A 27337-nucleotide genomic window follows, 5' to 3' on the forward strand; every position below is an offset into this window, starting at 1 on the left:
TCTCTCTCTCTCTCTGTCCCTTCCTTCAGTTAATAGCCAAGAACCACTTAACAGTTGCAGCTGGAATTCAGCTGATACATGCTGAATCAAGCCAATAAGCAACAGAAACTGACAGGATTAGAGCAGGGAAACCCATCAATCACTCATCTTGGGATGGGATTAACCTCTTCTCTTCAGGAAGAAGGACAAGATAACCAACATTTTCATTATAAAGAGTATTAAGTAACACTTCTGTGATCAGCTGATACTCCCTAAGTTCCCCAAGACCTTTTATAGCTGCTGCAGTATTGGCTACTTCTTGTTTCTTCCTGGGGGGAAAAGATACAGGATAGGGCAGTGGTGCAGCTTGATCATACAGGCCGTGAATTTAATGCATGTGTGGTCCAGCCAGCTTTATTGCTTCTGCTGTGAAGCACCCAATTTAGAACATAGAGAACATAGAATAATAGAGTTGGAAGGGTTGATGGCTTTTGGCAGCACGCCCAGGCTTTCAATTAACATGAGCAGCTGCTCTTAGTTTCCCTCTCAGCTGCTGCATTTGCTTTGGGGTTGACTTTTTTTTAAAGGGGGAATGGCTGTTTTAAGTTTTCTGCATTGTTTTAGTGGTTCCTTTCGGGGTATATTTCCCTCACTCTTTTTGAAAGCCTCTAGTGATGGAGCCCCACAACTTCTGAAGACAAGCTATTCCATTGGTTGATTGGTCTCACCCTTAGGAAAGTTCTCCTTAGTCCTAGGTTGCTTCTCTCTTTGGTTAGTTTCCATCCATTGTTTCTTGTTGTGCTTTTTGGTGCTTTGGAAAATAGATTGACTCCCTCATTGTTGTATGAGCCCCTCAAATTTCCTGACAGACCAATTAATCAGTGAAACAACTTGCCTCCAGAAGTTGTAAATGCTCCAACACTGGAAGTGTTTAAGAAGAGATTGGATAACCATTTGTCTGAATTGGTGTAGGGTTTCCTGCCTAAGCAGGGGGTTGGACTAGAAGACCTCCAAGATCCTTTCCAACTCTGATATTCTATTCTATTCTAAATATTGGAATAGTGCTATTTTATTCTGCTATTTTATTGTGAGTTGGACTAAGGAGAAATTTCCTAAGGGTGAGACCAATCAAGTTGGCCATGCCCACCCAGTCATTAGGGCAGAGAACCAGTTGTTAAATTATTTGAATCCCACCACTGCTTCTATGTATATGCCCAGGGGGAACGCCCTGTCCAGGCCAGGGGTAAGGCAGTGGGGGTCAGCTTCTCACTGTCTCCAGGGTAGCTCCATGGCCCAGATCTAAGGCTGACCATGTTCTGGGTGGCAACCATGACGTTGCAGATCAGCATATAGTGGAGCCCTGGCAGCAGTGCCATACCTTACACCAGTGCTTCTGCTGTCTCCATGGCCTGTTCACCTGCTCAGCCTTGCCCCGCTGGGCCCTCAACCCATTAGCGCTTCCCTTTCACTGGGATGGCCCCCACGCCGCCTCCCACCGCCCGTGTGGTAAAGCCACGGCCACCAGCAGTGCTGCCACTTTCTCCCCCTCCCCTTGTCCCTTCCTGAGCACGGAGAGAGGGAGGGAGGGAGGAAGAAGATGGGAATGAGAAGGAGGGAGGGAGAGAGGAAGGGAGGGAGGGAGGAAGGAAGGAGATTGGAATGAGAGGGTGGGAAGGTCTAAGCGAAGTCCTGCCTTAGCACTTGGCTGCCAGCAACCCTGCTGCCCTTCTGCCATCTCCTTGCCCACTTCTGGTGGTCTCCCATCTGATTGCTGAGAATGATTTGCTTGTAAAGCCAGGTCTCCTTGTATGGAGAGGGAGTGGGCCTCCCTCTGACCCATGCACTTTGCCCTCCCACACTCACCATGAGCAACCTGGCCAAGAAGAGCGAGCACAGCAGCAGTAACCTCAAGGAGGAGGTAAGCATGGCCAGGTGCCCCAGAAGCCGGGCTGTGGGGTCCCAGTGCCCCAAGAGCTTGAGGACCAGGTGGGTCCTTACCCTCTGCTACCCAGGGCTCCAGGCAGCCTATGCTGCCATCCGGGGGTCCTCCACATGGCCTGAGAGGGATGGCAAGGCTCCTCTGGTGGACAAAGCTTTGGAGCTCACCCTGGTCTCACCTTACCTATGCTGGACACCTCTGGATCCCCACTCCCGGCCTTGCCTGGCCCTCCACAGGAGGCAGAGGATGACATTGCTACATGTGGAAGTGTAGAGGAAAAAGTTTTCAGGAAGCAGTTTCCTCCAGGCCCAACTTCTGCCTTGACAGATCTCTGGAGAGGAGGAGATGGTGCTGGGGGAGCTGCATGAGGGAAGGCTGCCTCAATAAGCCAGCATCCTTACCATACATAATTGGAAATGGGGATTCCTTTTGAGAAGGGCCAGCCTCTCTCGTGCAGGACTGGGGAGCACTGCTCCCCTGCCTCCTCCTCTTGCTCTCCAGAGATCTGTCAAGGCAGAAGTTGGACTCAGAAGAAACTGCTTCTTCAAACTTTCTCCTCCATACTTCCACATGCAACAGCATCATCCTCTGTCTCCTGCTTTGCTGGGTGGGGGCACCGGACAGGGAAACACCAACAATGTTTAGGATTGGAAGAAGAAAGTCTCCTTTGGTGTGCTGTACTTGGGCGTGCACAACACACACACACACACACACACACCATTCCAAGCTTAGAGCCTTTATCTACACCTGAACTTGCAAACTGCTAATCATGCCTCCTCCTTCTGTGGATAAAGGTTCCCAAACTTAGAATTCAGAGTGTGGGTGTAGGTGTTTGCACAGATACTTTGCTGCCAGCAGTTTGAGGAGGCAAGGAGCTTGTGGGGCACTGAATTGTCCCCATATCGAGTTAGCCAGTACGACTTGTTCCATCCTGACCCAGCTGTCTTGAGTTAACCACGCCCAGTGGGTGATGTCGAGTTGGCCATGCCCACCCAGCCACGTCCACCAAGTTGCAGTGACCCTGTTGTGCCCACCCAGCCATGCCGATCTGGCCGCTGTGAGTCATCCTAGTCTTACATTGTCCTTTGAAGGCAATCATAATGCTGATGCAGCCCTCAATGAAATTGAGTTTGACACCTCATGTTAGTGCTTTGTATGTATGCCCAGAGATGGGAAGGTGACAAATTTGTAACTGACATGGATATGGGTGGTGGTGAGTGAAACCATTTTGCCAGAAAATGTTTCTTTGAGTCAGACCACGTTATGAATTGGAAAGCCTTCATGAGAACTATACTGCTTATAACACATTTTGAAAATATCAAATATCAAAATATCAAATACAACTCGCTGCCACTATAGACATGACCACACCATCACTGTCGCCCCAGCAGTTCTTGGACTTCAAAAATAAACAGGGTACCCTCCTGTGGAAAAAAAGTTTTCTGCCTTGTTTTACAACATCTCAGTTTTTGTTTAAAAACAGTTTTTAAAGTCTAATTTGTATAATTAAGAATAGAAGAACTGCTATATACAGCAGAATTATAACAATTAACATTAGGCTTTTTAATCATTGTAGACACTGACAATTTAGACATGCAGATTGAGATTGCAGAGTGCAGACCCATAAACTTGTAAAAGCTAGAGCTGTTATTATAAATATGGTACCGTGTTTCTCATATAATAAGGCCGGGTCTTATTTTTTTTTGAGCCCCCCCCCCCAAATGGCTAGGTCGTCTTTTCGGGGGTGACTTAATTCCCCCCCCTTGCATCTTCGGGCGGGTGGCGACGGCTTGGATGTTGACCTTGGTGTTGGTGGGGCACTTCGTATCAGGGTCAACGCAGGCAGCACCATATCTGGGTGTGCAACAAAAGTACTTCCTAACGGCAAGCCCCCCCACCATTCTCCCCATTTCGCATGTTTTAATATAGGCCTTAATTTGGGGGGAGGGGCTTAATTTCATTTCATGCCTATAAAACATGCTGGGACTTCCTATTGGGGGAGGCCGTATTGTTGGAGAAACAGGGTAGTAGAAACAGAACCCAATGCATGATCTTTTTATTGCCATATCTTCTTACCTTCCACAAATAATTCTGCTGAAGAAGAACTAGAGCCAAGGGAATTGGAGGCCAGGCAACAGTAGCGCCCTGTGTCGTCTTCAAAAGCTTCTGCTATAATGAGTGTCTGGAGTCCTCCGCTTTCAGAACAAATCTGAATATCAGGAGAATTTTGTAGTTCTTTACCTTCACAGAACCACCTTTGATCAACATTCAATCGCACAGTGAAAGACAAAAAAAAGAGAGTCATTACCAATATTGATAATAAAAACACTATAAAACAGCAACAAACCTTTACACGAGAATCTACTGTTTAATCATTAGATACTGGCATTTGAATTGTTACAAAGTTAGGAGCATTTTGCAGACTTCTCTGGAAACAGATGTTTATATGCATTTAGAGCATTACTTGCTAGTTGGCAGGCATAATAATGAGCGTGTTGTTAAGAATTGTTCATTAGCTTTGCTTTGATAAGCTAACATGAAGGAAATAGGCATGTAGGGATCCTCCAGATGGTTTCCAGCATAGTTTCCACAAATATTTGCCACTGGTCTTGCTGGCTGGGAATGAATGGACATTTAAAACATCTTTAAGACACGTTGCTTGCTGCTCCAGTAGCCTACATGCATTCAACGAAACAACTCAAGACAGCTATATTGCTATGTATTAAGGGACCCTGCAAAACAAAGCTCTAAGTAAAGAAATAGATTCCTAAATGCATGCATTGAAATTGAAAGTAACTCATAGAATTTACCTTCCTGTTCCCAAATGTCCCATATTTTTGACATTTAGGAGACAAAAAATAACTAAACTTTCCATGGCTAGATACTTTTTAAAAATGTTGGCTTATATCATTTTCAGCATTTTCATGTTTTTGCTTGGCATCTTACAACACACTGAATTTATTACTGTAAAAGGTTTAAGGAAAGTTGCAGGAATAGTATCAAAATCAAAATAATATTTATACAGCCATTCAAATATGTGTGGTCATAACTTCTCCCTTGGGATGTGATGACTCTGGGCGATATTAATGGTAAACAAGCATACCTAGAAAGCAACAGTTTGGTGTATATTAATGAGTCCAATAAAAGAAACAGCACTGCCATAAAAGAAAAGCAGTAAAGTGTCTTTCACAAGAATAAAAAACAGTATTTTTAAATCAGGAGTTGTGGCAGAGGAATCCACATTTTTTTAGAGAATTTCATAGTGGAATACAGATATCTTCCTTCCTTCACCCTAAATTTGTTATATTGAAGAAAAAAAAGGAATGTTTCAAATTCCATGAGTTTAATGGCTCCCATTCAATAGCCATTTTTTTTTTTTATTTCAAAGAGCAAGAATGACTTTCACATAGTATATTAAGCTATAAAGATGCCCAAATCATAAAGCAGGTTTAGAACATGAGATTGAAAAATGTAGATTTGGAAAGGATATTTTAAAATTCTCTTACAAACATATGCACACATATGGCTTTGAAGCATTAACTACGAATGCTAATCCATTATTTCTTTTATATGAGATGAAAAAAATGAAGAGGTTACAAAGATTAAAGCTATTACTAAACACATATATACAAATTTTCTTAACATTAGTTACCATTCCCTTGTTTGGTATGCCTGCAGTTTTCTTATTTATATAATGTATATATTTATACAATCATCTTGCATATTACACTATTACTTTGTGTGTGTGTGTGTGTGTGTGTGTGTGTGTGTGCATATAAAAGAAAAAAAACCATATATTTTCTTTATATTAATCAAATCTAACCACCACATACATATTTATGTCATACAATATTACACAAATTATTTATACTTAAATATTTATGAGGATAAAATCAGAAAATATACATTTAAGCTATATTCTAACCAAAAAAGATTAAAAAGGTATCAAATTAAATCTGCAAAATTATCTCCCACTTGACAGGTGAAACTTAAGGAGTGAAAAATAAGGACAAAATTTTGAAAAATATATGTCTGAAATAATACCATACCTTTTGAAATGTACATTTCAGGAATTTTTCATAAAGCATAAGGTATCTGGCAATAATTGACATTATCTAAATACTTAAGACTAATATATCCAAACTATTGCTATTTCTAATAGCATTTCATTTAAATCTAGTTTAATCCTCTGCAAATATTTCTCTGATTTTAAACTCAAAATAATGTATTAGTTATAATCACCATGAAAACTATCCTGATAAAATGGATTTTCACAATTCAGCCATTCCCCCACCCCCCCAAAAAAAAAACTTCTGGGGAAGAAATAGCAAACTGAAGATGGTCCCACTAACAGCAGAAGGAAGAGCCTGTTAAACAGACCAGCTCTTCATAATCCTTTTCGGGGGATGACTTCAAATTGTCCACTATATAGTTGCTCCTCACAAGGAGGCCACAGCTTCCAATGGGTTAGGAACCTGTCTTTGGATCAACAGGTTGTTCAGTACCAGGTGATTTTCCTTCAATCCTTAGTGAAAGAAGTTTAAATACAAGTTTAAAGACTTAATGGACCTTAAAGGCAAAATGGTATTTTGGAAAATGACAGACTAAAAGTCCAGATGGATTTGAAATAAGGTTTTTGGAATTAATTATAACAATCCTCCCTGTGGGAAAATAATTTTCTTTTGAATGCTCTTAAAAAAAAAAATAGAATGAGATCTTGAGGGTTGAAACTAGTAGTAACTAGAAAGAACTAAATATTACAATTGTCAACTCGTAAAGCATTCCTGGTCTGCTCTTGAGTTGCCATAAGAAGGAGGGGGGTGAAGAGATCTGATGGAGCAGTTTGGTTGCTATGACCAGAAGCACATTCCACGTATGCCTTTCTCCAGATTGTGTCCCAAGTGACCAGAGCCAGCCGGAGAGGCTGTGTTTTTTATAGCCCGCAAAAGTGCTTCATTGGAGAAGGCGATTTATGACACGCCCTGGGAGGAGGGGGGAAATAGGGCCATAGGTAGGCAGTAAATTACATAGGGCAAAGCCGACTGCACTTGGGAAAAGTGATGACATGTTGCACTTAATAAATAATTGGATTTCTTTTGAAACTTGGCCCAAGGTTCATTGATTAATTAGGGCATCTGTCGGAACCCTGACAACAATGAAAGGAGAAGAAAACTTAAATTTGACCTACTGAAACAGAACAGAAAAAATATTTTAACTGAAAAATTGAAGGATATTTTTGAACAATGGATGAAAAAGTTAAGTGTTAAGAATATTTGCTTCATAGATAGACTGCATTGAAAAGATGTTATGGAAGAGGAACAAATTTTACAGGACAAGATCTGAAAATGGATTTAAAACAGATAGGCCACAAAAATAATATGGGAAAAGAAGCTACACTGGATGCACATATGAAATTGGCTAATGTGTTAATAATTAAAATTAAAAACAAATAGCAAAACCAAGAGAATGACCTAGATAATTTTCCTGTGTTAGATTTAGAAAATAAGCTTGTTAAAGCTTTGAAGAATTTTGTAAAAATAGAAAAAGAAAAAGAAATGAAAATGATCCAATCCGGGTCGGTCACTGGGATTAGAGGTTTAGTCTTCCAAGCTTTCAGGACTGGTGTTGGAGCCCATCATCCTCGGGGAGCTTCTCTCTACCAGAATGTGCTTCTACCACAGAATGTGTCTCTACCACATTCTGGTAGAGAGAAGCTCCCCAAGGATGATGGGCTCCAGCACTAGTCCTAAAGCTTGGAAGACTAAACTTCTAATCCCAATGACGGACCCAGATTGGATCCTGAAATATTATCCTGGGACACATAACAGTATATTTGCTTTCATTTGTGAAATGAAAAGGAATAAAGTTTTAAGACGTTATCTGAAGGGACGAAAGATCAAGATTGTTAAAAGTAGTAGATATTTTTCTATTTTTTCTGCTTTCTATATTTTCTTTTTATTACATTTTGGTTTGTATTGGTTTTTATCTTTGTAATTAACATTTTTATCTTTGTAAATAACATAAATAAAAATTACTATTACAGCAATTCCCAAAGGCATTCAAACAAATTAATTAATACAATATACCCAGAAAGAACTCCAAAATGTTTTCTTTATCTGGAAACATTCTTTTAAGACATTGGTAGGATGTTTTAGAGTGCCTGAAAGGTTCACTATCTTGTTGTTTTTTTCTTTTCTGGTTTTGTTTTTGTTGTATGTTGCTTGTTTCTATCTGGTTTAATGTATAATGAGCTGTCCAGAATCAGTTGCAGTTAGATAGCATCAAAATGAATAAAATAAATAAACTGAAAACAGAGCTTCTTATGGGAAATTAATTTAATTTCCTTAAAATCATCATCACTGATAAAAATCTGTAATTAATAAAGAGCATTTTGATTCATGAAATTATGACCTGCATTAGAAATATTAAAATTATGACCATAAATATTAACTATTTTAAGGTTAATGCTATTAAGATAGAATCCTTGCCCTCTGCCTTTTTATTGTAGACCACTTTTTAGTCTTAACTCATATTCCCTCAGCAATCTGGCAGACCAAATTTTAAATGAGCTATGTACAAAATTCTTAATCTGTGTTTAAGGATAAGGACTTTCTTTACTCAGACTAATATAAAATTGAATCACTAGCATTCTTCTTATCAAATAATTATCACATAGTTTTGCAGATAAGATCAAAACTAAAATAGATAGAATATTATACACTCCATTCTGGATGTAAGAAGTTCTAGAATATTTATATAATCTAATAACTCTAGTGTACAAGTTGCCCATTTAACTCAAATCTATAGGATTCTGTGTAATCCATGGAATATACAATGCTGAGTAATCTCAAACACTAGAGAATAGAAAACAATTTTTATCAGGAGCCCATTCATTGGGAGCAAATACTGGCACAAGTTTCTAGAGTTTTGAACTGTAATTCTCACAATATCTTGCCACTAGTTGTATAAGCTAGGGCTAATAGGAGCTAGGTTCCTATTCCTAGGCTCACCGGGAATGGTGAAGTTTTAAACATGTTTTTCCAGCCTATCTGGAAATGCCACAAACATTCCCAATACAAAATATGTGCTCAGCTAGAGAGCTATACCACTGCCCCAGTATTAAAATTCTACTATGTTCCAGTGGTGATATCACAATGGTGCGGAGAACTGCACCTAGATCCAATTTTTCATATCTGGATGCCTTCTGAGGGCACATCGATCCTGGAGGGATTCGCTGATTAGTGGGGAAGCTCAGGGAGCAGTGAAGTGGAAGGTAACCACCCGCTGCAATGAAGAGGCACTCCACAAACACAGTACAAAAGAGCACAGTCATCCATGAGATGGGTGATTCGTGGTCATGACAGCCAGATGTACAGGAGGAAGGAAGAATAGAGACAACAGACTGAAACATTGACTAGTGTGGTGAAGCCCAGTGCCGTAAGAGTGCAGAGGAGAAAAGATCTGGATGGATTAACGGTGAAAAAGTGAGACTCTAATTGGAGAGGGTAGAAACCTCTGGGACTGGTGGTGATTTGGTGGTGAGCGCAGCATTTGGAGAGAGAAAAATATTTTAACCAAAGAAGAAAAACGGAGGAAAGGGAAGATGACAGAAAAACAATATATAGGACAAATCTGTGTTAAGAGAGACATATATGGCCACTGAAACAGGAAGAAACAGAACAGTACTGATTTGACATTCGATACGGAAAATTGGTTGTTTAAGGGTTTTTGCGAGAGGAACTATCTAGAATGGATACAAGATATTATCACAAGAAGACAGCGAATAGCAGGAAGAAAGGAAAAGAAAGGGAAAAAAAGAAAGGAAAAGAAAGGGAAAAAAAGAACTCTGTGGCCAAAACAAACTGATCTGTGGACTGAAGCAGTTGAAATTCTATTAAGTACTAATAGTACGTTACGTGTGATAATTATAGAGACTTGCATATATATTTATTAAGCATATTTTTATACATAAATTGTGATAATTACAGTGGTATTGATTACTGATCGTGAATCTTGAACTTAAGGTGGTCCTGATTGATAGATGAAATATTTAACTATTAACTTAAAGTGTTGCTCCTTAATTGGTGTTTAATTGTTGCTCTCTTAAGTGCCAAATAGTACTTTAGATTATTATATTGTTATTACTATAGCTTACCCTATTGGTCTAACATTACTATATATCATTACATATTTACCTATTACATAATTAGTATATTGAAAGAAGTCATTATATATTATTATAAATTTATCTATTGTTTAACTATTATATTGATATTTATTATATAGAACAATGTTATGATAGACAGTAACAGTTGGAGTACTCTGAAATTGAATTATTTAGAATAGAATTGATAAACTCAGAAGAAGTGAGGGCTGATTGATTGAAATTGATTGAAATTAATTTTTAGATAGTGATCAGAGTATTAAAACAACTGATTAATATACAGTGGATGGTGGTGCGGAAAGATATTTACAAAATTCTAAAGATGACAACTACAACAACTATCTTAAGAACTGGAAAAAAAAACACCTTCAAACCCATCACTGACATCAGTGTCACCCCCAGGCCAAAGATCCATAGAAGGTATACTTAGCACCAAAAAATAGCGTAATGCATTGAACATGCAGATGATGCAGATGACTCTGCTTCCGATACAAGAGACAATGATGAAAATGCAGGAAACAATGACTAAAAATCATGAAGAGATGAAGAATGAGATGGGGAGATGAAAGATGATCTATCTTGATGACAGAATAGGTACAATACAGCAGACATTCAAAACAATGAACAAAAAATAAAAATGGTACAAAATAGAACAGAGCAGATGGAAAAGAAACTGGAATTAGTGGATCGAAAATTGATGGCGATAAATAAAGATCTGGAGGAATCAATTATACACCTGGAAATGGAACGAGCTGCTTTCTACCTACGCTTTCAAAACTTAATGGAGAGTAAAGAAGAGGATTTAAGAATTATATTAGAATTGATAGCGGAAGCCTTACAAAGAGATAGACAAGAAATCCAGAGTGAAATAGACGAGGTGTACAGAGTACACACCAATTATGCCAGATGCCATAAACTACTGAAAGAAGTACATATTAACTCTGTAAACTCTTATATATACTCTGTTAATTACTTAATAGATTAAATAGTTAAATACTTAGTTAATTAACTAATTAATAGTTTTACTTATAAAATCAATTTCTTAATTTATTCCACTCTAATTATCAATATATAAAACTATAACTCTAAATTTAAGTAAATCTTTAGTATCAATAAAGAATTAAGATAAAGGAACAGTCGGTATAATGAATAAATACATAACTTTCTCTAATTTTCAATCAATACAGTTCTTATAAGTTAGCAATAATTATGTCAGTTCATAATAAAGAACAATCTGTAGTACTATAAATATATATCTTTCTTTAAGTTTCAATCTATATGTAGTTATATAAATTTAAATATATTTATCACTAGAAATATAGCTATAGAAGAAAAAGATTTATCAATGTAATTTTAAATATAAATATAAATATTGTACTTAATCTCAAGAATTAGCTTTTAGACAGAAGTAAATTTACATATAAAGATTCTTTCTTTTGAAGTATATTTTAAAGAGTTCCAACCAAGTTGTTTAAATCTTACTGTAGAGCTGGGAGCTGACAGAGTTAACCATTGCCTTTTCATTTTCAAAATGTCTGTCCTGTCAAACTTGCACTGTCACTCTCCTATCCTTAGTCCTTCTTCCTGTTTCTTTGATTCTTCTGCTGTTGCAATATTGTTACTTTGGAAGCTCAAAAAGTTCAGCAGCTCTGTTCTAATCACTCCACTTTCTCTTCTTCATGCAGCTTGCTCTCAGTTACTTTTAATTTCACTCACTTTCACTTCTTCGTTTCTTCTCCTTCACTGTCGCTGGCTCCGTGTTTCACCCTCTTCCTTCTTTACTCTCCTCTTCGTTCCTATTGTTCATGTGCCGCTCAGAGCTTTCACTTTCACCGTCACTCCTCTGGGCTTGTTCTCACCAACGATCTGACAGCTCACGGTTTCTTTCTTCTTTGCTCCCACCGCTTACACTACACTGTTCGCCCTCTTCACTTCCTTCTTCTTTCTTGCGGGATGTCAGGTCTCTGGATCGACCATCAAGAACAGCCTCTTCAGCTCCAGACTCAAGGGCTCCTTCTCCAATGCAGTTGGGAATCGCACTTCCCCGCTTCACCTCTGAAGTTTCCCCTCTCTTTCGCCGATCCCCCCCAGACCGATCCTCGCCTCAGAAGGCCACCCGACAGCTGAAAATCGGCAACGGGAGACAGAGCGCTGTTTCCCTATTCCAACACGACCACACATCACCACCGGAAGTCCTGGTCTGTAATTTTAAATTAGGCTGGGGTGTCCCTTTTTGAAGACAGGAATGACCAATGGCTAATGACCATAGGTCAGGCAAAGAGCTGGATCTAAAAGATATCTCCTAGATTGTGCTTAGTAGTTCAGCTATGGCAGTGGAAAGCTTTTTTAAGAAGTAGGCACATAATCCATCAGGGCCAATAGAGATGGTTTTAGTTTGCATAGTGCCTTTTCAACATTATCTTCTGTAAAATCAATATGTAGGTGATCATTGCTATTAGTTGTGGTACGATTAGGAAATGTGAGGCATGAGTCATTGCTGTTGACAAAGACTGAACTTAAAAACGTGTTCAAAATATTGGTCTTAATGGCTTCATCATTGCAGTCGTTCCTGTTAGGCCCTTTTAGGGGTGGCATGGTTTTCAAGCCTTTGAGTTTGGTGTTTACAAAATTATAGAAGGCACGAGTGGATTTTGTGTGTAATAGTTTTTCCTCTTGTTTGCAGTAGTAATTAGTGCATTCTGCCTTAATCTGACATCATAAGGTTTTGTAGTGGTTTTTCTAGTGAATCAAAAGCATGCAAATGTGAGTAAATAAATAGATAGAACTTCGGTGGGAAGGTTACTGTGTTCTGTATTTTCATGCTGGCCACATAATGACAGAAAAGTTTACAGACTATGCAGGCTCCCTTGGCTGAGAATTGGGGAGGAGTATTGTATGTAACCTTATTCATAGACAATTTAATTCTACTACAAAATAGTCCTTCTAATAATTCTATTACATAGAACATACTTGTGTAAGAAGGTGTCAGACAATTTAGATAGACATACTTAAACGTTTCAGAGGAGAGCTTGAAACCGATATCCCAAATCCTGTCTCTCTATAAATCTGACATGGTTAGGAGAACTTGGCAGGCTTAACAGTGCTCATTTAAATACATTTGGCTTATAATTCTTAGCAATATTGGCTAGAAATTCTGAAAATTACAAACATCTGGAGGGCATCTGGGAAGGCTGAGCAAATAAATTAAGAATTTTTGTATCCAGTTTTGTTTATGAACAATTATAGATTTGTTATATATTTCATATATCAGCTTTGATGCATCCTTCTTCAAACATCGAAGTTACTTGTCCGTGAACACACTGTCTTACACTTTAGTGATTATATATATTTATGAAATCATCCCACTATTAATTAATATTAATTATGCAGGTCATTGCCAAGTCTCTAAAACAAGAATCTCTACAAAGAAAATGCCATCTGTTCTTTCAAGAGATAAATAAAATAGCAATATCCACACAGACAAAAAATGTACAGTGAAATCATGTTTATTTATATTTTAAGGACAGGCCACTATAGAACATTCCTTTGTCTAATCAATGCACAATAGAGTTTATGCATACCAAGTGATTACCATTGATACTAGTGAAAAACTACAAATGTAAGTCATGGAAAAAAAATATAATCCTTGAGGCTAGGAAATGATTTTGGCACTATAATATATTATTTTCTTATAATTAAAATCTAATCAATTGTTATCATATGTCCTATTGCGTCAAAAAACAAAATATATCACTTTTGCACAGAATCACTTTTACTGCTTACTCATGTGATTTAGATTTACACTGCAAATAAATACACTTTGCAAGTTAGGCTGCCCGTATTTTTTTCTTTCTCTCTTTTTCAATACAGGGACTATTCAAACTAAAACTTCTAAGGGTGCCAAGGGACTGAATTTTATTATTCCTCTGTTGAACTTTAATTATAAATGAAATAGAAATTCTCTAATATGCTTTTATTCATTAAAGATCTTATTATTTAGAAAAATAAAAGAGAACAGGCTGCAGAGGTCAGAAATAGAATTTAAAAAGTCATATTATCTGGAATTTGGCATAAATTACTCTAGTCTGCATACCACTTTTTCAGATGAGCAAAATGAATTGTGAACCTGTTAACTAATTTGTCCTAATGCAGCATTATCATATTTTACTAGCCATACAATTCATTTGCCATTCTAATGTAGATACTGTATAAACATTAAGTTTCAAATAAATCCTAATTTTTACAAAATGAATCAGATTATACATTGCATGTAAAAAGATTATCAAGTGGGCAGAGCAAGTATTGGATGGAAACATGCTCCTGTAAATCTTATTAAGAAAAAGACTCAGGTTGGAATTTAATAATTAATAAATTAGCACCCAGATATTACAAAATGAAGCTTCTTTTAATTAGTTTTCCTCTTCCATTCTGTAGTACTGAATAGGAGAAACAGAAATATGTCTTTTAAAGAATTTTTATTGCTTTAATACCCTGCTTCTTTTTACACATCAGTTCTATTTTATGAATTTCTTTCTTCAATGAAAAACACAAAAAGATACGTTATAAATAATTGTGCTAATTGTAATGGTGGTTCCTCAAAGTTGTTAATGATGATGAGGGGTTGATCCCTCAATTTTGTTCCTTTTCGTCTGAAGAAAGGATGCTGGCTTGCATCCAGCATCTAATTATATATGCTTATGTCCCATTAAGATCTGTGAATAATTTTAATTTCAGCCTTTCTCTACAACATATAAATTCTCTTTCAAATCAAAAAAGCTTGCATAACTTTAAAACTGTAAGAGAAAGTTTGTAAACCATACTGATACTGCATTATTCTCTTACAAAGATTATAATGCCTACATTATCAAGTTTTGACTATTGTACTTCTTGTTTTCTCATTAGCAGTACCAGAATTATGCAACCATCAAATTAATGACTATGTTTCAGTATGCATATCCTGTGCCAGAAAAACCAGGGTGGGGGTGGAAATCAAAACATTAGATATTTAATGTATCTGGTCTTGTATATCAAGAGACAGCTTGAAGTCTGCTTGTTGTTCTGCAGTTACTTCTCTCTTTTTATATTTAATTCTTTTCTCAACACATAAGTCTGGATAATCAAATTATCCTCAGGTGAATGGTTTTCCTTTGGACTTGGAATAAGTAACAAGATTTCCTGTATGAGCTTACCAAATGGTAAGGAAGATTTTTCCATATTGTGCACAGATGCCTGCTTCAAAAGAATCACCCTAAGAGGTAGATCACATTTATAAATTGATTATTCAACTGCCAGGTGATAACAGTTTCATACCACCAAAGAATCAGAACTACAGTATTTAATGGTGCATGTGATAAAGGTTCAGAGAAGAAGGCTTGAGTTGACAGAACATTTGCTTCTGGAAAAACCAAATGGCTCAGTTTCAAGTATTTCAAAAAGTTATTTTCTATCAAAAACATGGACTATTCCACATGCAGTTAAGGACCAGATTCTCTTGGGTGGAGTACTTTGTCAGGAAGTATAGAGTAGCAGAAGGAGGTTTCTTATTTAGTGACTAATTTCTTATTGCAGTAGACTCATTTCCAGAAAGCAAAACAAAATATTTGTCAGTGCAATACAGGACAGCAAACATTCCAATAATTATTTACCAACAAATACCAGGAACTGTTTCTTTCCCACCAGGGTTGTTCCTGAAACTTAGGGAATACATAAGCCCAGCAGAGACCTGTCTAATTTCCAATGGTTCACTTAAAGGGAAGCTATTTCTGCACAACTACAGTATATCAACTTGCAAGAAAAGCATTCCTAAATATGACAGTAAAGTAAACCTTACTTTTCTCTACATTGGATTCATTTTGTTAAGATTGGGCTCAATCTTCAAGTCTGTTGAGAACCAGCTGGATCTTGAGCCTATATTCTGGAATGTTGACTATTCCTGCCAGTTTGGTGTCATCCAGGGGTGGAATCCGATCGGTGTAACTACTGGTACAGTGGCTATGTGTCACACACGCATATGTGCTTTGTGCACATGTGCGCCTAACAGGTGCTGTGCACACATGCAATTAACAGCTGAGCTACCTGGACAGCTGAGCAGCACTGCGCGTGGGTGTGCAGTGTTTGAAAAAGCACTTTTTTCCTGCTTTTTCAACTGCAGCTGTGGCGCGCAAAGCAGCTGAGGGTGAAAAAGCAGGAAATAAAGGACAGGCAAGAGCCCGGGCAGGCGGGTGGGCCAAAACAGCAGCAGACACAGAACCGGTTCTGTGTCTGCTGCTCTTCAGAGCTACCGGTTCGACAGAGCCGGACAGAACCAGTAGAATCCCACCCTTGGTGTCATCTGCAAATTTGATGAGTTCCCCGTCTATTCCCTCATTTAAATCATTTATGAAGATATTGAAGAGTACTGGGCCTAAAATGAACCTTGGGGAACACCACTGCTTACTTCTCTCCATGTAGATATAGTTCCATTCCATGTTGAGTGCAGCTTGTCAGCCACTTACAAATCAATCTGGTGGCTATTCTGTCTATACCACATTTTTTTAGCTTCCCAAGAAGTAGCTTATGGTCTACTTTGTCAAATGCCTTACTGAAATCCAAATATACTATGTCCACAGCATTTTGTTGATCCATCAATTTAGTCACTTTTTCAAAGAATGAAATAAAATTTGTTTGGCATTATGTGTTTTTGACAAACCTGTATTGGCTTTTGGTTATAACTTTGCTTGCTTCTAGATGTTCGCAAATCTGTTGCTTGATTATCTTTTCCAGTATCTTCCCAGTTATTGATGTCAGGTTGATTGGTCTGTAGTATCCTGGATCTGTTCCATATTACCCCCTTCAGCTCTTTTCCAGTCCTCTGGTAGTTTCCCAGTACTCCAGGATCTTTGAAAGATATGGTTCAATGGTTCCAAGATCATGTCTGCCAGCTCCTTCAGAATTCTGGGGTGTAATATGTCAGGTCCCAGTGATTTGAACTCATCTAGAGTGGACAGGTGTTCTCTTACCATTTTCTTTCTTATTTTAATTCATACTCCTAGTCTGTCTTTTATGATTATACTGTATTTTTGGTAGGTTGGGCTGTACAGGTAGTCCTCGACTTACAACATTTATTGACCATTCAAAGTTACAACGGCACTGGAAAAAGTTATTTATGACCATTTTTCACAGGTACAACCTTTGCAACACCCCATTATCATCAAAATCCAGATGCTTGGCAATTGGTTCATATTTATGACCATTGTTGTGTCTCAGACTCATGTGATCACTTTTTACGATCTTCTCTCATTAGTGAACCAATTATTTCCTTGACTTTTTTCTTGTTTTTTGTATGTTGAAAGAAACTTTAAAAAAAAAAAATATTTGACATTTGTTGCAAGTCTTACTTCGTCCTGAGCTTTAGCTTTCCTGACTTCATCTTTGCAAGTTTGGGCTATTTGTTGGTATTCTGCCTTAGTTATTGTGTCCCTCTTTCCATTTTTTGAACATATCATTTTTGTCTTTCAATTTATCAGGGAGTTCTTTGTGTAACCATGCTAGTTTCTTCTTGGATTTCTTTCTTTTTTTTTTTCAGTGGTATTGAACTAGTCTGGGCTTTTATAATCTTTCAAGGTTTCCCAAGCTTCTTGAATTGTTTTTCCCTTTACAATTTTCATCCATTGGGTTACTTCCAACATAAAATATGACTAATAGTTTTTGGAATTGTGATGGTCAAAAGAATATAGAAACATAGGAAGTTGCCTTATACATGGGTATCCATTGGCAGCAATTTTCCAGAGAGGCTCATGAAGAGTTTCTGACAGCCATACCAGAAAATGACACTTGAAACCTTTTGCATACAAAGCAATTTTCTCCCTCCTCCCCAACAAAGCAGAACACATGCAAAGCATACAAAACATACCAAGCATTTTTAGGGAAGACTGAAAAAGATACTGTGGCATTAAGTTATGGAAAACAGCAATGTAATAGTACTGTATAGGGTTGGTTGATGATCTGGCTTGGAATTGAATAGATTTATACATTGAAATTTTTATATACAGAAAGCTGCCTTAAGGTCTAGGTCGGGTGTCGGCAACCCAGGGCTCTTTGGGTGCTCTGCTGCGGCTCCCTGTCCCATTATTGGCTGGCCCCGTCCCTCGCCCTCCCTATCTGTACATACAAATGCAGCTAGGTTTTCCCCACCAATGTGGTTCTCATTTATCTATTCGCAATATTGCACACTTTTGAACTGCTAGGTGGACAGGAGCTGATGAGCAAATGGTGGGAGCTCATCCCACTTCAGGAGCTGGGCTTGAATTTCCAGAGTGAAGACCATTTCTGGCTAGCAGTTTCGGCGTCATTAAGCTACTGAGCCACTGCATCCCCCATTTCCATAATAAAATGCACTTTACAAGGTGATCCATCTTCTTAATGTACAGCAATAATATAACACTAACATTAAACAATTCACTAAAAACTCATGCTAAATATATAACTCAGATGCATGTAAAATATTACACCTATCCAATCTTAAAATGTTGGACTATTAATAACTCTTAAATTCTGATGACTCTGAAGTGCCTGCAATAACTGATACAACCAGCCCAATCATGGAACTTCCCAAAAAGAGGACCTGGATTCACAGCATACTAGTCATGAATTGAAATAAAGGAATTATGATACCAAATGCCCATTATTCATTCATTTAATTTAACAACAACAAAAGACTTCCACATAAATACAACTTTCCAAATCTCTTGGGAATTCACCGCAAGATAAAGTCCTAAGGCATCTGGCTAATTTTTGTTCTTATTCTTGTTTCAGAAACATTTTGCCAAGTTAAAGAGTGAATCTGTACCAGGCATGAGAATTGGGTACGGGTAGAATGAAATGAGCTTTGGCTATCCCAGCTTTTACCAAGATTTTGCCAATGACTTCTTAAAACAGATGAAGGTTGAACTGAACTGAAAACACAATTAGAATTTCCAGTTTCTTCATCAGAGGAGATATTACTTTCCCCATTATTTATATAGTAGCTTTTATTTTTAAGGTAAAGAAATTGATATGAGCTTGGGATTAAATATGAATGGTTGCAGTAAAATTTCTTTTGTCACATATAACTCACATAGATATTCAAAAAGAGGTTCTATTTTTACATACCTAACTTGCATATAAGATGAGTACCTTTTGTCCTGCCTCTTATTAATTCATTTCTGCTAATTCAATTCATTTTCTGCCTCAAGGAAAGCTAGCAGAAAGTCCTCAATATTTCAAGTAACTTAGATAAGTCTCCCCTCCCAAATATTTGGATTCAAATTCTACCTATTAATTTGTATTATTTAATCTGTATTATTTTTTAATAATTACCCAAGACAGCGAATATATTCAACATATTTTCTTCTAATTTCCCCACAGCAACCCTGTGAGTATCCCACTGAAATTTAGAAAAACAAAATGCAGTGAGCCAGCCTGCCTGTTTATTTGTTCATAAAATTATAAAACTATAGTCTTTTATCTCATACTTTATCTCATACTTTTTCTATCTCATACTTTATTTTCAAACCAACTCTAAGCTCTACATAGCTTCTTAGATATTTTAGAAAAAAATCAGTGGATATACACAACACTTTGAAAGAGAAACATACACACACACAAACAAACACAAGTACTAGAACAGTTGAGAGCATCCTAGAAAACTAGGGCAGGGAGCAACCTTACCAGTTTGCATTCCAATAAATGATTATGTGTGACTAGCCTTACATTGTACAGAGACTTATGAAATCATACTTAATAAATAAAGTCTGTTTAGATCAAGTCTAATGTCTCCTAAATGCAGGAATCCAAACTAAAGTATCCCTCATAGTATCAGCTTCTACTTGATATATCTAGTAAAGCAGAATCCACAACCACTTTGAGCAGCAGAAAGATTCTCCTAACATTCAATTAGAGATTTGCTTCTTGTAACTTCAATCTATTGTTGGTTGTTCTGCCCTCTCAGATGAGGGCTATCTTTGTGATAGCCTTTTCAGGTATACAAAGAGTCCTACTCAGTGGTGGGATTCAAAATTTTTCTGTGGGCATGGCTTGTTTGGTGGGCATGGCTTGGTGGTCATGTGACTGGGTGGGCGTGCCCAACTCGACAAGGTGGTGCAGCACCTTGCAGCAAGTGACGTTGAGTTGGCCATGCACACTCAGTCACATGACCAATGCTGCAGAGACAGGGTGATTTCCTACGTACCTTCCCCCACCTTCCCTTGGGCTGACAAAAAAAAAGCCCATCTAAAGATCACGACTGCCTGCTGAGTCTGCCTGCTGAATGGGTTTTCTTTTGGGGTGGTTTTTGTTTTGTTTTTTGCCAGAAGCCCCTTGGAGATAAATTTGCACCGCCAAATCTTACTGTAGCTCGTTGTTGCGGCGCTGCCTGTTGCTGCTGCAGATGCTGCTGCGGCTGTCTGGCTGCCCAAGTAAAGAACTACACCGGCTCAGGGCGACTGTGAGGAGCAAGAGGGGAAGCCAAGGCGCTTGTCTCATAGCAGCCAACTTTGCTCTCTCTTGCTCCGGTTAGGTGCTCCTAGCGTGCACAAGGAGCATGAAGGGAGACAGACACCACGCGGATGCATTTTAAAAGTCAGAGAACTTTGCCCAAGACTTCTCGTGTATTCAGGGGCTACACCTCTCCCAATGATAAGTTGGCGGTGATTTTTTAGCTCTTAAAGATCGACTTTAAGAGTGCCCCCATGGAAGAAGCCGAGAATGAGAGCAAAAGTAGTGGCAGCAGGGACGACAGGGGCGTGTGATGTGTCCCTCCGCACTCCCCTTCCGGGTGACAGCCAGGGCTTCAGCTCCTCTTTTCCTCAGAGGCATGGTGTCTGCCTTGCTTCACACTCCTTGTGGACGGGCACACATGCCTGTCACCCCCGCTGCCACTACCTTTGCTCTCGGTTCTCGACTTCTTCCATGGAGATGCTCTTAAAGTCGACCTTTAAGTGGTCCCTGGACATCCTCGCACCTGCCTGGTGCCTGTCCTCCCAGAGCACGCTTTCTTCTCCTGGCAGACGTGCCTCTTACAGCCCGGCCCGGCCCTGCCAGCCAGCAGGTGGCCGCATGTCCCAGGGCTTCTCGCCCCCCCTTGTTGCGAGATGCCTGCAGCTGCTGTGTACTTTTTGCGGTGCGGCTGCACTCCAGCAGCCACACTGAAAAAAGCACACCCTGTTCTATGTACTGGGCCCAGCAAGTCTGAGCAGCCACACATAGAACAGGGCGATGCTGGACCATTGGAGAAGCAGAGCGAAGCTGGAGATCAGTAGCCGCCTCTTTCGCAATGTAAGAAGCCTCCCCGAATTGGCTGGCTGGTCTCCCGATGGCAGCAGGACCAGTGGGCAGATCAGTTGACCACCCAGCCAGCAAACGCTGCCCCATCAGTTGTTCCTGTCACCACTGGGGGTGAAAGGGCAGCAGCGGTTCTTGCTCCTGTCTCTCGCCCTATTGTGGCTGCCACTGCTGCTCTTCTGGGGAGGTGGGGCTATGCAGGAGCTGACTCCATGGGAGGAATGTCTGTCCGATGCCGGGGTAAGAGGCATGCTGGCCAGGAAGTAATTGCGCTCCCTTGGGAGAAGTAGGGGGGTTTCCGCTGGCTTGTTCTCAGTAGCAGGCTGGAGAGGAGCACTTCATCCTGGCCAGAGTTGGGGTAAAGCTCTCCCACCTGCTTGCTTCCCAACCCAAGCCCCAGGAACACCAACACCCCTTCCCTCCAAGGCCACAGTCACAGTCTTCTAAAACTTAAATTAGAAATATAAGAATAGTAGACAGAATAAAAACAAAGTTCATCCTGAGTTGAGAACCAGAAACAATATAAATATATTAATCAAACTTAGGGCAAAGGTTTAGAAGAACCATGATTAATACACATATTTTAAAAGTCACAAGTGTAAAAATAATGGATAAAATTAATAATTCATTCTCCAGTTAAGTTATAAATTTTCCATCTGGACATCCAATAACATTTTATAAATAATGATGACTCCAACTGTTTTGTGGAGATCATCGTAATGTGACTCTAGAAGTATTAATGATTATAATTTTCTTGGAAGGTAAGATAAATGCATCCTACTCTCTGTTCTATAATTGACTTAGTATATGAAAATATGCAAAGACAGTATAAGTTTTATTTTGTATTTACTGGGCAATGTCAAGCTCTTAGAGGATAGTTGAAACTGCTGACAAATATCTACAATAGCAGTTCAAAACTTAGCCAGAGGCCACTCACTGCCTTTCAAGATGAACACAGTTGTTTAATGGGCTCTCAGACAAGTGTATCAGACCATCAACTCCAATCTTCTCCACATTTTCTTTTCCCAACTCTTTCTACCCTATTCCTGAAGAGTGTCAGACTTTCAAGGTAGACCATACAGGAAACGGGACCAAATTAGCTAATTCTTCATCACTATTACAAAATCTTGCAAGTTTGAAAATACAATTCTCCTCTGCCATTCCTTTTATAGCTCAAAAATACTAGGGTCTTCCTCTGAGCCTCCTATTGTATTCATATTCTGCTGCAGTTTTATATCTAACTCTTCATCCTTGGCTGTATCTCATTGCCCTATCTCACAAGGTTGTTCTTGCAATGCTCCTTCCTATTGAGTCAATAAAGAGAACCAACCAGGGATGGGATTCAAGTTGGTGGGCGTGGCTTGGTGGTCATGTGACTGGGCTGGGCGTGGCCAACTCAATATCACCTACATCAAGGCACGCATCTCCTCGCCTGGCCTCTCATGACTGTGGGGATGCTGCAACAGTCGTAAGTGTGAAAAATGGTCATAAGTCACTTTTTTCAGTGCCATTGTAATTTTGAATGGTCACTCCACACAAGCAAAGTACCAGCAAAGGAGGGGAAAAAAACTCCAGAGAAGTTCCAGAGACAGGAAGTCTAGTCCTGGCAAGAATGTAATAAGGGTTAATGGAGAGGCAGTTTCTGTAAGCAACACCAGAATGTTTCCTTCCTGCCTTCCTTACAGGATTAGGCCAGTAGTTTCTTCTAACAACCGGTTCTCCAAACTGCTTAGAATGTTAACAACCGGTTCTAGCGAATAGGTGCGAACTGGTAGAATCCCTCCCCTGGAACCAACCACTCTTTCTTAAAAGCTAAGATAGTGGTTTTACATGATCAGCAAAATTAGGGATGACTTGTGAGTAGAAGTTAGCAAAGCCCATAAAACACTGCACCTCTTTCACGTGAGGAGAGGGGTGTGCCTCTACTGAAATAGAATGGATTGAACCTCTTCTGGATCCATCTATGCCATCTGTTAAAATTCTGTACACCAAATAGTCTAATTGACACAGATCAAATGTACATTTCTCTAGCTTGGCAAAAAAATTATTCTGTTATAATTTTTGCAATACCTTTTTTTTTTTTTACATGGGTGACATGCAAGAACACATATTTGGAATAAACCAAGATGTCTTGTCCAGTAAAACGTGTTCTTCTTCAATAACATTTTAAACACAGTCCATCTACAGAGATAGGCAATCTTAATTTCTGGGTCCATTGTTCAAAAATACCATTCAAAATGTCCAATATTAAAATCTCCCAGACCTCTAAAGCCAATAGAGACCTTGGTCTTGTAGTCTCCTTGTGAAGAGTAACCATCTAAAGCAGGGATCCCCAACCTTTTCGACGCCGCGGCCCGGTTCCGGCATCAGCTGGGCGCCGCGGCCCGGTACCGGCGTCAACTGGGCACCGCCATCTTTTATGACGAAAAAGCGCTTCGGTGACATCACCGGGCGCTTTCGTCAAAAAGCGGCGTGCGCTTCGGTGAGCTTTTTCGGGTAGAAATGGCTTTCTACCTGGAAAAGCTCACCAGAGCTGGCTAGCCGCCATCTTTATGACGAAGCGCTTCGGTGAGCTTTCTACCGGAAAAGCTCACCGGAAGCGCTTTTTACCAAAAAGATGGCGGCGCCCAGCAACCAGCGCCCGGTAAGGCTTGTTCTCGCGGCCCGGTACCGGTCCGTGGACCGGCGGTTGGGGACCCCTGATCTAAAGCACTTGCAGGTAATATCAAATCCTCTTTTGTCAGAAAGAACTAGCCTACATGCTTTTAGCAGAATTATCTTCAGTTCACCATTTCTTCCCAGAAGTCATATACCTGTTCTGCTTTTCAATATCATATAGTGAGAAAGACTACAAATCTGTCTTTTGCATTGACCACATCAGCAATGTGATATTTCATTGTCCTGCTTTCTACTGCACACACATATGCAAAGAAATGAAAATCCAAGTCCAAAAGAAAGATAAGTTATAATAAAGAATGGTAGTTCAACTCTGTAGAACTTTAAAAAACATAATTCAGCACATATATTCCTCCCGGCAAAGGCTAATCATTTCTTGTGAGAAATAAAGAGACTATTGTTCTCTTTCCCTTAAGCAGCCACAATTCCAACATGTATGTGTGTATATGCACATTGTACCCTAAATCTTAGGCTACCCTATTAGAACAAAAATCAAAAGAAGTTATTAGCTCTTCTGGTTCATATCCATATCCATCGTAAGAAATCATTGCTGGCTCAAAATGACTATTATAATGTACATAAACCTGACCCATATCTTCTGAAAAAAAAACTATCCAAGGAATTAAAAACAATGCATTTTAAGCATTCTAGTCAGATACAGCATGCATTAAAATATGCCATATCAGAGACATGTGGTCTCAATAAGGAAAAGAAATTAATACAAAAAATAATGTTCTGTAAAATGTCTGTTCCCTATTTCTTAAGATATCATTTCTAGCTAGTTTGACCACAAAAAGACATGTGGTGGCTGAGGCTTTTAAACACTGGAATGTGCTTGAATCAACAGTTCCATGCTAGAATGGACTTTTGGGGCAACTTCCACTTCCCTAGGGTTAAGAATACCTTAAAGGTTAAAGCTTTGAAGGCAGAAAATGACATCATGGTTCATTCACCCCAGAGTGGAAAGAATCTGAACTGTTGTAAAGTCATCACAAGATACCACAAACCACAGCTGTTCCAATACTACTCAGACAGAACAATTTTTTAAAACTGAAATACATAGATACCACAATTATTTGGCAAATACACTGAATGATGTCATTAACCAAAGATGGTTTTATATTCCTAAACCCAGCTATATATAAAACAGCCAATTGATGAAGAACATGGGCCCTAGTGACTTCATTTTTAAAAATATGAGATAAAGTCTTATTACATAGGTGCTTTTTAAAAAAAGTTGTGCTCTTCAGATTATGTCCTATATAACATGTATATATACTTTCAAATATGAAATAATTTAGACAAAGATACTGCCAAACCATTGTGAACTTCCTTGATAATAACAAGTACAGGTAGTCCTCCACTTATAACAGTTAATTTAGTGAGTATTCAAAGTTACAACGGCACTGAAAAAAGTGACTTATGGCTGTTTTTCCACACTTACAACCATTGCAGCATCCCCATGGTCACATGATCAAAATTCAGACGCTTGGCAACTGGTTCGTAGTTATGATGGTTGCAGCATTCTGAGGTCATGCAATCAGCTTCTGCAACCTTCTGACAAGCCAATGGGGAAGTCAGATTCACTTAACAACCATGTTACTAACTTAACAAACACAATGATTTACTTTACTGTGGCAAGGAAAGTCATAAAATTGGCCATACTCACTTAACAAATGTTTCACTTAGCAACGTAAATTTTGGGTGCAATTGTGGTTGTAACTCGAGGACTACCTGTAAATGTTTGGATCAAAGATGACAAAGTACAGCTGATTTACCCAACAATCCTTGGAGTTTTAGAATTCATTTTATTACAAATCAAAGATACTTCTGTGGTATACCTTCCTAATTTTACAAGCTCTTTCTCTTTTTTTAATGAACATTGAACTGCACTATCACTTCCAGGTCAAATGAGCATACTAAATTGTGCCAAGTGGCATATCATTTTGCCCAAACTTCCCCAAATTAGTACCCTCTTAAGAGTGGTGGATTACACTTCTTTTCATTCACAGCCAGCATTATGAAAGGCAGGGTTAGCTTGTAAAATCACAACTTGTACCAAAACCCCTCAAAAAGTCTCAATCTTACAGCCAGGTTGCTAATGCTCTCTCAAGATATATGAATAGTTGTTTTAGTCAAAAATGCATTTAAAACTTTACATAATACTAGTTCTAATACATGCACACATACTTTTAACATGAGATTGATTAACTTAGCCTTTATTAGTAAGCCAATAATTTAGACAATTTAACTCTACTTAACAAGTGGTTCGCACCTGTTCCCAGATGGGTAAGGCATATTATTGATAAAGTATGAAATGAATGTTAATATAGTCTGATATAGGGAAAATGTTTCCAACAGTTCAATGTATACTTGGAGAGAAAATGATTTTTTAATTAAAAAGGTTTTCCAACCTTATCTCAATTTGGTTTGGCAAGAAATGTTCTTGAGTTCTTACTAAAGTTTCTCGAGAGACTATTTTAGCATTTAATATATTTTTACCTTGTCCTGATTTCAGGAATTCACAAGGACAACTAATATGTGTTAAGGCAGGGGTGTCAAACTCAATTTCATTGAGGGCCACAGTGGGGTTGTGTTTCACCTCAGGAGTCCAAGGTGGGCGTGGCCAGTTCGATATCACTCGTTGGGGGGGGCACCTGCAGTGGCCAAGTGCTAAGGCAGGACTTTCCTCAGACTCTCCCTCATTCTCATTATAATCTTCCTTCCTTCCTTTTCTTCCTTCCTTCCCTCTTCATTCTCCTTTCTTCTTTTTCTTTCCTCTTTCCCTTTCTCCTTTCCTATCCCTTCTTGCATGCTCAAATGCAAAAGGGGAAACGTTTCTCCTTTTTTGTTTTTAGTTTGTTTCTGCCAGTGAAAAGAGAGCTTGTGCACTACCCCCTCAGCTCAGTTTTCGATGGCAGGGGGCTGCAGGAGGCTGAAAATGGGGTCCGGGAGGGCCACGGCCAACAATGGGACTGGTCCTTTGCTCTTTCCAGGATGGGCCCACGGGCCTTGAGTTTGACACCCCTATGTTAAGGGGTCCAAAATATCTCACGAGTTCCATAGACAGGGAAGCACTTGCATTAAGTCTCACCTCTGTAAATGGTTCAGCGTTAGATTTTAGTTTATCACATTCTCCCTATAATTTGGGTCAGAAGGGGGTTTTCTAGTTGAACTGGGCTGTATTTTGCACATTTGTTCATTTTCACGGTGCCAAAGTTATTCAGGTAATGTGTCACATTGGGTCCTTTCTAATTCTAGGAAAGCCACTTCTGGAATTC

General features: G+C 39.0%; 1 protein-coding gene across 3 annotated transcripts in view; it reads right to left on the reverse strand.

Annotated features, from left to right (window-relative positions):
* Positions 1-27337, reverse strand: part of PALLD (palladin, cytoskeletal associated protein) — a 183848-nt gene that overhangs the window by 124187 nt on the left and 32324 nt on the right. For all 3 annotated transcript variants that reach the window (XM_087963345.1, XM_087963347.1, XM_087963346.1), the window contains one exon: positions 3995-4173. In XM_087963345.1, coding sequence (XP_087819471.1) covers positions 3995-4173 — 179 coding nt within the window. The remainder of the gene's footprint in view (positions 1-3994; positions 4174-27337) is intronic.

The sequence above is a fragment of the Notechis scutatus genome, chromosome 4 (genome assembly GCF_049901735.1).
Source record: "Notechis scutatus isolate UNSWTSFEM ecotype Mainland chromosome 4, rNotScu1.2, whole genome shotgun sequence".
In the NCBI taxonomy this organism is placed as follows: Eukaryota; Metazoa; Chordata; class Lepidosauria; order Squamata; family Elapidae; genus Notechis; species Notechis scutatus.